This window comes from Bufo gargarizans, chromosome 3, assembly GCF_014858855.1.
Source record: "Bufo gargarizans isolate SCDJY-AF-19 chromosome 3, ASM1485885v1, whole genome shotgun sequence".
Classification (NCBI taxonomy): domain Eukaryota; kingdom Metazoa; phylum Chordata; class Amphibia; order Anura; family Bufonidae; genus Bufo; species Bufo gargarizans.
Window position 1 is genome coordinate 373,450,133 of NC_058082.1, and position 13,744 is coordinate 373,463,876.

Below are 13,744 nucleotides of genomic sequence, written 5' to 3' on the forward strand. Positions count from 1 at the left end.
CTTCTTACCTCCCTGTCTAAAGCTATTTTCTGGTCCAGGGTGAATTGGGACCTGTTTCAATTCCTGAGGATAAGGTCCTGTAGAGGTCTCATGTGGTATTGTGCCCAGGAAACCGCAGGAATGCAGGATGAGAGGCGTCCTAGCATATTCATGCCTTCTCTGATGGAACAAATGGGACTCTTCGAGAATTGTTGGATTCTGAGCTTCAAGTCCTGGAATTTTGGAAGAGGTAGAAAGGATTTCTGTAGGTCGGAATCTAGAAGGATGCCCACAAATATTCTTCTGTTGTTGGGAAGGAGGTTGGACTTTTCCCAGTTGACTATCCAGCCCAGGGCCTAAATATGAGAAAGGACCACCTCAAGATGGGAATGAAGGAGATCCGCATTTTCTGCTATGATTAAAAAGGTCGTCCAAGTATGGAATTATTAGTATTCCTTTCTGGCTTAGGGAGGCCACTACTTCTGCCATGACTTTGGAGAAGATGCGAGGGGCAGAAGATATTCCAAAAGGAAGGCATTTGAACTGGTAATGATGGATCTTTTTCTCCAGCTGAACTGTGAATCTTAGAGATTTCCTTGACTTTGTGTGAACATCCTTGAGGTCTATTGTGGCCATCATAGCCCCCTTCTTGATGAAATTCACAGCAGATCTTACTGTCTCCATCTTGAATCTGCGATAAGTGATACATTTGTTTAGTGGTTTCAGGTTTATTATAGTCCTGAATTTCCCGGTTTTCGGACTACAAATAATGGGGAATAGTGACCCCTTCCTATTTCTCGTCTGCGAACACATTCCACTGCTCCTAGGCATAATAACTCTATTATGCCGTCGGACACAAAGGACATTTGAGATAAGCGGAGCCGGGTTAAGGTGAATTTTTATGGAGGAAGAGATTCCAATTCTATCACGTAACCCTAATTTTGACAATAAAGGGGTCTGTGATGATCTGCTCCCAGGTGTGTATGAAAGAGCTGAGTCTTCATCCAACCCGGATGGAGTCATTGTTTGGAGGAGGAGGAAGGATCCCCCTTATTGGGATTGAAAAGCAGATTCCTTCCTTTCCCTCATTTTGTAAAGCTCCATCTTCCTGATTTGCTTTTATCTGTTTTGGAATTCTGATGTTGTGGTCTATTCCGAAAAAAAACGCCTCTTATTTTTGGATCTGTCTTCGGGAAACCTGCTTTTGCGTTCGGTTTTTCAGGATTCTATCCAAGTCAGGGCCAAAGACATACTGGCCATGGAACGGGAGAGAAATCAGCTTATTCTTGGATGTCATATCACCCGACCAGGCCTTCAGCCAAAGGACTCTTCTAATGGTATTGGATAGAACCGCTGTACGGGCAGATAATCTTATGGACTCTGCTGGGCGTCTGCTAGGGGCAGAGGGGTTAATAGCGGCGGATCGCAGCACACAGTCATAGAGGCTGGGTGCCGGGTATGGGATATGTCCGGCACCAGCAGCCTGCGTTTGTATTCAGCATAAACAATATTCATTGGTGGCACAGTGGCCATAGCCCCTCCCCTCCTCCTCCCTGCTATCAGCCCATTGGTGGCAGCAGCAGTACAGAGGGTAGGGACTGCCTCCTTCTCCCCTGTGTTTTTGAGAACATCACACGCGCTGAGAGCAGCGCGTGCCATGTCAGTTTGTGAAAGCTGCAGAGCAGCGGCTGGTCTAGGTGCAAATGGCGACAAGACTACAAAGTCTTGTCGCCATTTAGCAATTATAGGTCGCATTTGCAACTATTTTGGTCGCCACCTGGAGCCCTGCCACAGGCTTGTACAGTAGGCACTAGACATGATGGGTGCATCACTTCATCTGCCTCTCTTCTTACCCTGATGCGCCCATCACTCTGGAACAGGGTAAATCTTTACTCATCAGACCACATGACCTTCTTCCATTGCTCCAGAGTCCAATCTTTATGCTCCCTAGCAAATTGAAGCCTTTTTTTTTATAGTTTGCCTCACCGATTAGTGGTTTTCTTACGGCTACACAGCTGTTCAGTCCCAATCCCTTGAGTTCCCTTCGCATTGTGCCTGTGGAAATGCTCTTACTTTCACCAAACGCTTAAGCGATCGCCGATCACTCAGGATTTTTTTCCCGCCACATTTCTTCCTCGAATATGATGGGTCCCCACTATACTTCCAGTTTTTAATAATGCGTTGGACAGTTCTTAACCCAATTTTAGTAGTTTCTGCAATCTTCTTAGAGGTTTTCTCTGCTTGATGCATGCCAATGATTTGACCCTTCTCAAACAGACTAACCTCTTCTCCCCGACCACGAGATGTGTCTTTCGACATGGTTGTTTAAGAAATGAGAAGTAACTCATTGCACCAGTTGGGGATAAATAACTTGTTGCCAGCTGAAAGATAATCACCCATGCAGTAATGATCCAATAGAAGGCTCATAACTATTTGCTTAGTTAAATCCATGTGGCGACTTTCTTTTTTTTTTTGGGACAGGCACTGTATTATGGGTGTATAGCCTCATGGGGACACCTTTGTAGGTCATAAGTTATATTTACAGGGGTACCCTTGTGACTATTTTGTGGGCTATTTCGTAGGTGTTAAAATAATGGAGAGATACATACTTTTTGAGTGAGAAATGAGGAGAAGGTGACCCCCTATCTTCAAAAAGGTAGAAGCAGTGGAGGTGGAACTCCCACCTATCAGAGACTAAAGAGGATCTTTCACCAGTCCTGACATTACCATATACATGCCTGGCAGTGTAGGGTATATTGATGAGATGTGATATCACTTACTTATTTTTCTGTGGGCTGTTCCATTGCACCGCTGAGCCACTAGTTCTCCTTTGCCGCCCTGTATGTAAATCCATACCATCGGTACAAGGTGGAATGTTTCTCACGCACTCCGCTGCGATTGACCAGCTCACAGCAAGGAAGAAAATAAAAAAAGTTCACTTCTCAGGGAGAAGGAGGTGCCCTTGAGAAACACAGCCGTCTCCTCCTCCCTGTACCGATGGTATGGATTTACATAGAGGAAGGAAAATCAGAACAGGAGGCACAGCGGGGGAACAGAGCAGCCCAAACAGGGGAAGAAAAAGTGATATTACAAGTCATCAATATGCCCTACACTGCCAGGTATTTATATGGTAATCTCAGGAATCAGTGAGAGGTCCTCTTTAATGGCATATAATTTTGATATGCCATTAAGAGATGGTAATGCCCTTTAAGATTTACCAAATGTTGCTAGCAGATAAGACTGCATGTACAATTTGTCAGGTCTTCTTTAACAACGAATTAAAAGGGAAGGAAAATAGATATTTACTCTCACTCAAGATTTCAAAACAAAATTTTCACTTTTACGTGCAACATTAGGCTGGGTTCACATGTTTTTCCTCTACGTTTAGCGTGTACATCAGGAAACCTCCAAACATACACGTTAAACATTTGCACAGGGCCCCATAAGGCTACTTTCACACTTGCGGCAGGACGAATCCGGCTGTTCACCCTGTCGGATTCGTCCTTCCGCTGTTTCGCCGGACCGCCGCTCCATCCCCATTGACTATAATGAGGGCAGGGCGGCGCAGTTCGGCAGTTCGCGGTCAGAGGCCGCCGGACTAAAAAGTCAGACATGCAGGACTTTTAGTCTGGCGGCCTTTCGCCGTGCACTGCCGTAATGCGCCGAAGCGCCGCCCCTGTCCCCATTATAGTCAATGGGGACGGAGCGGCGGTCCGGCGAAACAGCTGAAGGACGGATCCGACAGGGTAAACAGCCTGCCGGATCCGTCCTGCCGCAAGTGTGAAAGTACCCTTAGTCAGACGGAGGCCAAAAGAGTATCCTTTCAACCTCGTCTGATAAAAAAGTATATTGCAAAAAAAGAACAGTATATAGTAGACTGCGCTACTCAATACTGTATTGCCCTGTGAACAAAAAAATCTGTTTAGGAGATGGCTATATTCTGCTAAGGAATTCAATGTAAGGGGAAAGTAGTGAGAGCACTAGAGTGCTATAGAGAGGCACTGTGTGGGTACAATGACATACACCTATACAGTGGGATACCTTTCAGCCTTCAGTCAGAGGTATGTTTAAGTCCTTCAGACGTACATTTGTGATGGAAGGCTGAAAACTCGATGTGAACCCAGGTTTTAATTCCTGCAAACACAATGTAATTACTTGCAAGTGTTTTAAAAGGGGTTTTCTGGGGTGGGCCCATTGTGTCATGTATGCACCGTGTCAGTCACGTGATGCAGGTGCAGCATCCAGGGGTCAATTTAGCTTCACTAATTCAACCTTGCAATAAACTTCTACTCAGGCTGCAAGCTGTGGATGAACTGCACCCAAGAGTCCACCTTGCCCCAACCCCACCACACGCAAACACTCCCAGCCTGTGTCGGCAACTGCAAGGGGTCAATTGACCTTCACACAAACTTGCAGTCACCTTACACTTAGAATATCACTGGGGCCAACTACCTAAAATATAACTTTTAATATAAATATCTTAAAAATAAACACATAGGTCCCTCACGTGGGGACTGATAGACATACAAGTAACATACAGACAAGAAGAGCCAATTCAAGGACAGAGTGGAGGAAGCTGTATATGGTGAAACACCCGGGCCAGAACCATATGGGTCCCTAAGGTATCCCTATGCTTATCTCAGCCCAGAGATGCACCCTGGTGGTGGGAGCACTCCGTCCCTGTACCTAGCCTACCTATCCTTAGATTGCCCTTATAACATAGCGACCCATATGGATGTCTGGGTCCTATAGCAACGATATTGTAACAATATTTCGTCCTAATCGGAGGTAACGATACTGTAACAATATTTCGTCTTAGTTGGAAGGTCAGGAAAATCCCTGGATCAAAACAATGTTTCGTCTTAGTTAGAGGTCCAGGAGAATCCCTGGATCAATCAATAAGAAAGCCACAATTTGCATAGATAATAAAAATTAGTGCTCTGAGTCTCGACGCGTTTCCCCTTAGTGATACGGTTCATCAGGAGACTAAAGAAAAAAGATATATAGACGAATACGTCGCTGCCACAATCCAGCGACTACATAACAATGATTAAGAAAGTCAAATGAAAAAACCAAAGTTACTGGAGCACCTCCAGGCGGCACTACACTGCTGGAGAAAGAACACAACTATATAGAACAATCTGAATGCCACTGATAATGGTAAATGTACTTATCCGTTCCTTTGTATCCTCTCCAACCAGTGAGCCGCGGCCAGGGGTGCTCCAGGGGACAAACAAGATAAGGCTCCAATTTGCAAACCAGCAGTATGATTATTTATACCCTAAATGGGGCAGACCCTCCCCATCCCCACACCAATCACAACACCTCCTTGTTATCATGTGACCCAGAATTCTTTTTTTTTAACACAAAACTTTAATACCTGATTATAAGGCCCAGTGGCGATTAAACCTCATTTCCTATATACCCAGATTGGTGCCCGTGCTGTCACCACATTGCCGTACACGTAATGAAGAGATGTCTTCTGTACAAGTGCCCAATCGTAGGTGGAACGCACGCCAGGGCCTAAACATGGCCGTGCGTTCCACCATAGATAGCCAGTCTATCTGCATCATAATGATGCTGTGAGTCCCGGTATTTGCATTCCACAGCGGTATAAGGGGGGGCATGGTATGCGTTCCACCCCCAACCACCAATCACTGTCTATCTGCGTCAACGGTATGGATGCTAAAAATCCCAGTCTTTGCGTTCCACAGCAATGTATAAGGGGGAGTGGTTATGCGTTCCACCCCCGGCTACCAATAACTCCATGTCTGAGTCGCGGCGCTTGCGTTCCACGGTGGCATGGAGGGGGGCATGGTTATGCGTTCCACCCGAGATCTAGGGCCGAGCCGGCTACTGTTAATACAGATTTATTCCCGCAGGAGATTGCGACCGGAACCGGAAGATCCATTCCGACTCCTTCTGGAGGATCCTGCGGTCCCAGACGCCCCTCCTAGAAGAGGGTCTGATCAGCTCCAGTGCGGAGAACCTCAGGAGTCTAGGATCCCCGCAATGGACTTCCCACATATGATTGGCTATGGGCGTTTCTTTTTTATTCTTAATATCATTCAGGTGCTCAAGTATGCGCCTCTGAAACTCCCTGAAGGTCTTTTTTGCGTAAGATCGAAGCCTTGAACATTGAACCTTCGTGGTCTCTTGGGAGTGTAGACGTGGAGTCGCTTTATAGTTCGATTCCCCATGACAAGGGCCTTATGGCAGCTACAGCATTTCTGAAAACTAGGGCAGTATGCCATAAAATGCATAATAGGTTCGTGGTGACCCTTCTCGACTTTGTGCTTAGACACAATTTTTTCCTTTTTGATGGGCAGTTATTGCACCAGCTCAGGGGGACTGCTATGGGGAGCCCTTGTGCCCCGACTTATGCAAATCTCCTCCTGGGCTGGTGGGAGGATAAAGTGGTCTTCCCGGACACACAGACTTGGTGGGGTGACAAGATCGTCTTCCGGACCAGGTATATCGATGATGTTTTCATCATCTGGAATGGAAGTCCGGACGAATTCGATCTATTCATTAGGGCCCTTAACATCAATGATTTGGGGCTTTCTTTTACTTCCGAATTTCACCCTGAATCACTAACATTTCTTGATGTCAGGGTTACTAAAACCGTGGGCGGTCTTGTCACCTCCACCTTCAGGAAGACCACTGCCACAAATAGTTTGTTACACTGGGATAGCCATCACCCAATGAGTCTTAAGAAGGGTATACCCCATGGACAATATTTGCGCATGAGAAGAAACTGCTCCGATCGAGAGGGTTTCCACCACAAGTCTAGAAAACTGCAGAAGAGATTCTCCACAAGGGGTTATCCGCAGCATGTGCTCAAGGCAGCTTTTCAGAACGCATCAATGTGTGAACGTGACACCCTCCTGATACCGAGGGAATCAAAAGGGAAAGATGATGTCATTAGGATCATCTCAACCTTTGACACCATGAGTCAGGAGGTTAGGGGCATTATTAATAAATATTGGCCTATCCTCCTTATGGATTCAGATATTTCAGATAGACTTTCTACTTGCCCCAGTATATCATTCAGAAGGGGCCGATGCCTACGTGACCGGTTAGTTCATAGCCATTACCTAGGACCCCCTCCCAAAGGAACATGGCTAGATCGGAAACCACTGGGCACATTTCGCTGTGGATCCTGCTTAGCTTGCAACAATTTAAGCAACACTAAATTTTATGTCTGCTCGGTTACGGGTAGAACTTTTGACATCCGCGATTTTGTTAACTGTCGCAGTAAGGGGGTGTTGTATTTAGCCCAGTGTACATGCCCTAAAGATTATGTGGGCAAGACCTTCAGGGAGTTTCGGAGGCGCATACTTGAGCACCTGAATGATATTAAGAATAAAAAAGATACGCCCATAGCCAATCATATGTGGGAAGTCCATTGCGGGGATCCTAGACTCCTGAGGTTCTCCGCACTGGAGCTGATCAGACCCTCTTCGAGGAGGGGCGACTGGGACTGCAGGATCCTCCAGAAGGAGTCGGAATGGATCTTCCGGTTCCGGTCGCAATCTCCTGCGGGACTGAATGAACATCTTACTTTTTCTTGCTTTGTGTAATACACCTGGCCCCCCGCACTCCTTATCTCTACCCATAACCTCTTCCTTAAATGACAGAACACATCATTGACACGTGAAGTGTCAATATGAAGAATCTAGGACCATTCTACACTAGTAAGGTCCGCCGACCGTCTATCTCTTTTTGTATCTGTTACTATTTTTATTGATCATAAATAACAGACAGCATGTAAATCGACGTATTGCCCACAGCAATTTTCTTGCAGTGGGGTTCTGGTCATCTCACCAGTATGCACAAAACTCCCCCCCCCCCCCCCCTCTATAACCTCCTTGATTGCCCATTGACGGGGTGTCTGTACAATACACCTCGGCCCTTACTATCCAGCAATGACTGGTAGTTTAATATACCCCCAATAGGTCCTTATATACTATATCGTGACATCTCTTTTTATTTATCCATTCATACTTGTAGATGGCCTTTTAGTACCTCTCCCCCAGTAGCCCTGCGCGATGCCGGTACATGGATTCCATCAATAAATCAGTATAAACAGTAGCCGGCTCGGCCCTAGATCTCGGGTGGAACGCATAACCACGCCCCCCTCCATGCCACCGTGGAACGCAAGTGCCGCGACTCAGACATGGAGTTATTGGTAGCCGGGGGTGGGACGCATAACCACGCCCACTTATACATCGCTGTGGAACGCAAAGACCGGGATTCTTAGCATCCATACCATTGTGGAACGCAAGGCCATGACGCAGATAGACAGTGATTGGTGGTTGGGGGTGGAACGCATACCATGCCCCCCCTTATACCGCTGTGGAATGCAAATACCGGGACTCACAGCATCATTATGATGCAGATAGACTGGCTATCTATGGTGGAACGCACGGCCATGTTTAGGCCCTGGCGTGCGTTCCACCTACGATTGGGCACTTGTACAGAAGACATCTCTTCATTACGTGTACGGCAATGTGGTGACAGCACGGGCACCAATCTGGGTATATAGGAAATGAGGTTTAATCGCCACTGGGTCTTATAATCAGGTATTAAAGTTTTGTGGGGGTTTTTTTATTTATTTTTCTGGGTCACATGACAACAAGGAGGCGTTGTGATTGGTGTGGGGAGGGTCTGCCCCATTTAGGGTATAAATAATCATACTGCTGGTTTGCAAATTGGAGCCTTATCTTGTTTGCCCCCCTGGAGCACCCCTGGCCGCAGCTCACTGGTTGGAGAGGATACAAAGGAACGGATAAGTACATTTACCATTATCAGTGGCATTCAGATTGTTCTATATAGTTGTGTTCTTTCTCCAGCAGTGTAGTGCCGCCTGGAGGTGCTCCAGTAACTTTGGTTTTTTCATTTGACTTTCTTAATCATTGTTATGTAGTCGCTGGATTGTGGCAGCGACGTATTCGTCTATATATCTTTTTTCTTTAGTCTCCTGATGAACCGTATCACTAAGGGGAAACGCGTCGAGACTCAGAGCACTAATTTTTATTATCTATGCAAATTGTGGCTTTCTTATTGATTGATCCAGGTATTCTCCTGGACCTCTAACTAAGACGAAACATTGTTTTGATCCAGGGATTTTCCTGGCCTTCCAACTAAGACGAAATATTGTTACAATATCGTTGCTATAGGACCCAGACATCCATATGGGTCGCTATGTTATAAGGGCAATCTAAGGATAGATAGGCTAGGTACGGGGACGGAGTGCTCCCACCACCAGGGTGCATCTCTGGGCTGAGAGCATAGGGATACCTTAGGGACCCATATGGTTCTGGCCCGGGTGTTTCACCATATACACCTTCCTCCACTCTGTCATTGAATTGGCTCTTCTTGTATGTCTATCAGTCCCTATGTGAGGGACCTATGTGTTTATTTTTAAGATATTTATATTAAAAGTTATATTTTAGGTAGTTGGCCCCAGTGATATTGTTAGTTTCTTACAACTACCTATTAGGAATCTTTTCCAGATAAATACACCTTACACTTAGGCCTCATGCACACAACAGTGAAAAAAAGGTCTGTTAAAATCAGAGCCAAAGCCCGCCCATCAGTGCCGGTGACGTCACCGGGGTTCCTGTCAGCCCCATGGAGAGCCCCGGTACGTCACCGGAACTCTGAAAAATGCCTTCGCCCTGTGCGATTTAGCACAGGGCAAAGGAGAGCATCGGAGCATGAACTGCTCCGATGCTCATGTCAGGAGGGCTGCCTGGGTGAAAATGGAGGGCTGTCCAGGTTCAGCTCTGAACCTGGACAACCCCTTTAATTCAGAGACACCCACTAGTAGCTCGAACCGAAGCCGATTTCGGTTACAACTTTCAAGTTTTAAAGTGGTTTACCACTTTATAAATCAACTAACACAAATAACTTCTGTCGGCTCATTGGAGCCCATACATTCTAATACTGTACAGAGACGGATCTAAGTACAGTATTATTCCAAAGTTTTGAACAAAGACTTCAGATGAAGCATCTGGAGCTTGCTTCGCTCAACTCTAGTCATCAATATCAGATCGGCAGGGGACCAACACCTGGCCCCCCGCGACCAGCTATACGAGGAGACAGAATGTGTGCTGTGCCGTCTTCCTGCTGCCATCTATGGCAAAGAAGCAACGAACAGGAAGAGAGAGACACTGCGCGAGCTGATACACCTGAGGATAGGTCATCAAAATTAAAAGACCACACAACCCCTTTAAACTTCCCTTTATTCAGCACAATATGCAAATGCCTGATGGGGTCCGATGTCATGAATAAGAAATAAGGCTCTGTTCACACCTATTCCTTATCTGTTCTGGAAGAAATGGGTGCCAAATAAGCACAGAACCTGACACAACCAATCAACCTGTCACTATAGGTTCTCTCTGCTAAAGCCAAGAGTGTTTTCAGGCTTGTGCGCTGGTACCTCCAAACAGAAGGGTGCTAGTGCATTGGCACGCCATATGCACCCCCAGGGCCCTAGTGTCTTTACATGGCCGATGTAAGGTGAACGTGACTTTTTTTTTTTTTTTTTTTTTTACAAGTTAAAGTTTACAAGGAAGTTGGCCATTTACTACAATAACATGATTTGCTCGATGACTGGCCACCGCCACATGTCAGGAAGATGCATTAAGGAAACACTGAACTGAATCTTGTGATTTTAACCTATATCCAGCCTGCTTCCACATATTTGGAGCTCTTTTACATTTCTTCCCTGCTGTTGTCAGTTTACTTGTCAATTAGAGCCCTGATCCATCAGTTCAGGAAATCATGCGTCTGTACAGATACATTCATTCATTCAGCTTTCTTATGAAAAAGGATCAGGAGCCGCAGGTGTATGAGGTCACCCAGCTAATGGGATAGAAATGAAGACCCCCGATGTCACACCGGAGAGAACACAAGCCCAGCCGCTGGCAGGCAGGGGCGTCTTCATCTATGGATACCTGAGGCCACTGCTTCCTTCATTCTACTGATTTCTGTTTCTCTATATAAACTGGCGCACTGAGCCCCTGCCATACACTAAACGGAAATCACATAACCAGTGTACTCGCCTGCCACTGCCTGTGCCCCCAGCTCCCGGTCTCATTGCCATCCTTGCGTGCTGGAAATAGACACCGACACCACTTCCGGCAACAAAGGACTAGTCACTTCCGGTTTCGAATAGAAACGCGACTGTTCATGTTAGAAAATAAGTTTCAAAATGGCGCTGGGCGCGACGTCTGGCATGTATTTGTGAACAGCAGTTATTATGCACAGAAACGTGACCTGGGGGATTTAGTTCACTTCATAGCCGCAGGTTAGAGGATGTATGGGCTCCCAGGAGGGGTAGGTCACGTGAGAGCCCCTGTACCCTCTATGAGGAGAGAGTACTGTCACAAGGCTTTTTGGTGCAGTTTTTGAAGCCAAAATCAGGTGTGGCTCATCAAAGGAGAGAAACTATTAAGGACAGATGATGCTTCTCCACCTGTTAATGTACTTCTAGTGTGGCCTTCAAAATCAGAAAGCCTGCACATGTGGCAGCAGCCTAAGGGTACACACTAGCGGTTTTCTTTTCCGGTGTTCTGCCAAATCTCTATAGTTTGCCGAAAGTCTATAGCGGAAGTGACGTGGGGCGCAGCGCAAGCGCACAAGCCTACTTCAGCGAAGCATTCCTGCAGCCTCCACTGCAGTAGTTCGCACACTGCGCGTGCGCACATTTAAGGGTATAGATTTCTTAAAGTGACAGTCATCTCCATTAAAATACAGCTCCGCCGCCACCCCCTCTCCCCAGTGCTCATTAATCTACATTAATTTGTACCCTCGCGGGCTCGCTTCGCTCGCCACACATCGGGCTCGGCCTCGCTGCGCTCATCATTTAGTAAAACTCTATGCCGCCATTGATAGTAAAGAAGGAAATGGATGGTAAAGAAAGAGATGGATAGTCTGTTTTCTTTACCATCCATTTCCTTCTTTACTATCAATGGCGGCATAGAGTTAGTTTTACTAAATGCCGAGCGCAGCGAGGCCGAGCCCGATGCGTGGCGAGCGTACAAATTAATGTAGATGCTGTAGTTTACTGGAGGTGACTGTCACTTTAAGACAATGATTCTGATGATTTGTGGAAGTGCGTTTGCGCAGCGCACCACGTCACTTCCGCTATAGACTTTCGGCAAGCTATAGACTTTTGGCAGAACACCGCCATAGAGTTCCGTCACAAGGGCTCTATACCAGAAAAGAACTGATCAGTTTTATCCCCATGCATTCTGAATGGAGAGTAATCTGTTCAGTTTGCATCAGGACGTCTTCAGTTCAGTCGTTTTGACTGATCAGGCAAAAGAGAAAACCGCAGCATGCTACGGTTTTCTCTCTGGCGAAAAAAACTGAAGACTTGCCTGAACGCCGGATCCGGCATTTTTTCCCATAGGAATGTATTAGCGCCGGATCTGGCATTCAGAATGCCGGATCCGGCGTTCTGGCATGCGCAGATCGGTAAAAATGAGAAAGAATGTACAAGACGGATCCGTCGGTCCGCATGACAAGCGGAGAGACAGATCCGTCCTTGCAATGCATTTGCGAGATGGATCCGGATCCGACTCACAAATGCTTTCAGTCAGCGGCGGATCCGGCGGCCAGTTCCGATGACGGAACTGCCCGTCGGATCACACTGCCGCAAGTGAGAAAGTAGCCTTATCATGAGGGACATTTTAGAAGTCCTGAGTCTGCATTGCTGTCATTTGTACCACATTTCTCAAATATTTCCTGTTTGCCAAGTCTGGACCTGGTGTATTTTTTTTAAATATCAGACTTTTGCCTTGAGGTTTGTCTTTAGTGGAGTAATGTGCGCAGTTTTTTGCAATTTTTAGAAGCCACACCGACGTTATCACCCACTTATCAGTTTCAAATGTTTGTACAACAATGGCGTGCGCCAAATTGTGTTACTTTTTACGGCAGGAAACTGCATACAAGGCTGGAAGATTTGCTTGTCTATCTGTAAACCAGTGTCCAGACACCGCAAAGAGCGTATCATAGTCAATATTGAACACAATACCTACATCTGGTGAACTATAACTTTTTATTTTATATCTAAGGGTATGGCGACATGTGTTGAAATGTATTTTAATGGTGTTGCAAGGTAACCACGCCCCTTCGCTGTGACTGACAGCCGGCTGTACGGCAAAGGCAGACGAACTCTCGTGCATAAGTGCTGTCAGTCGCAGGGAAGGGGGCGTGGTTAGTGACTGGCCGCCGCCTCCTTGACTTCAAGCATGTGTGGAGAAGCACGTCGGGCAGGGGATAAAACAACGTTTTCAGAACTTTTGCTGCATCTGCCTTCAGGAAGAAAGGCATCATCAGAAACACACTGCTGGCGGCTTGGGGTGGTTTTGGGGGGTGACAGGTTCCGTTTAAACACTATATATAAAGGAACTATATACAAGCAGGACGTAATTTTACTCATTAATTAGTTATCAATATATCATCATTGGAGAGACATATGTATATCTAGTTATCAATTTATTAATATGGAAAAATCATATGAGGACGTATTTTCATCTATTTTTTATATAATTTTTTAAAATAATTTTTCCTTTAATTATTTATCAACTTTTTTTAATATAAAGGATCCAGTATATATTACATAATTGTACTTCATTATCAAAATGGTAGCGACAGGATTATGGTGTACATTAAACAATGTAAGAATCATGATTTTCTAAGGGTAATCAGTGGGACTAATTTAGATAGGAAGAAAGGCATCATCAGAAAC

General features: G+C 45.9%; 1 protein-coding gene across 3 annotated transcripts in view; it reads right to left on the reverse strand.

Moving 5' to 3' along the window:
- Positions 1-11,148, reverse strand: part of SYNRG (synergin gamma) — a 208,515-nt gene extending 197,367 nt beyond the window's left edge. For all 3 annotated transcript variants that reach the window (XM_044288118.1, XM_044288119.1, XM_044288117.1), the window contains exon 1: positions 11,052-11,148. In XM_044288118.1, coding sequence (XP_044144053.1) covers positions 11,052-11,092 — 41 coding nt within the window. In that variant the 5' untranslated portion in view covers positions 11,093-11,148. The remainder of the gene's footprint in view (positions 1-11,051) is intronic.
- Positions 11,149-13,744: the final 2,596 nt, after the last annotated feature.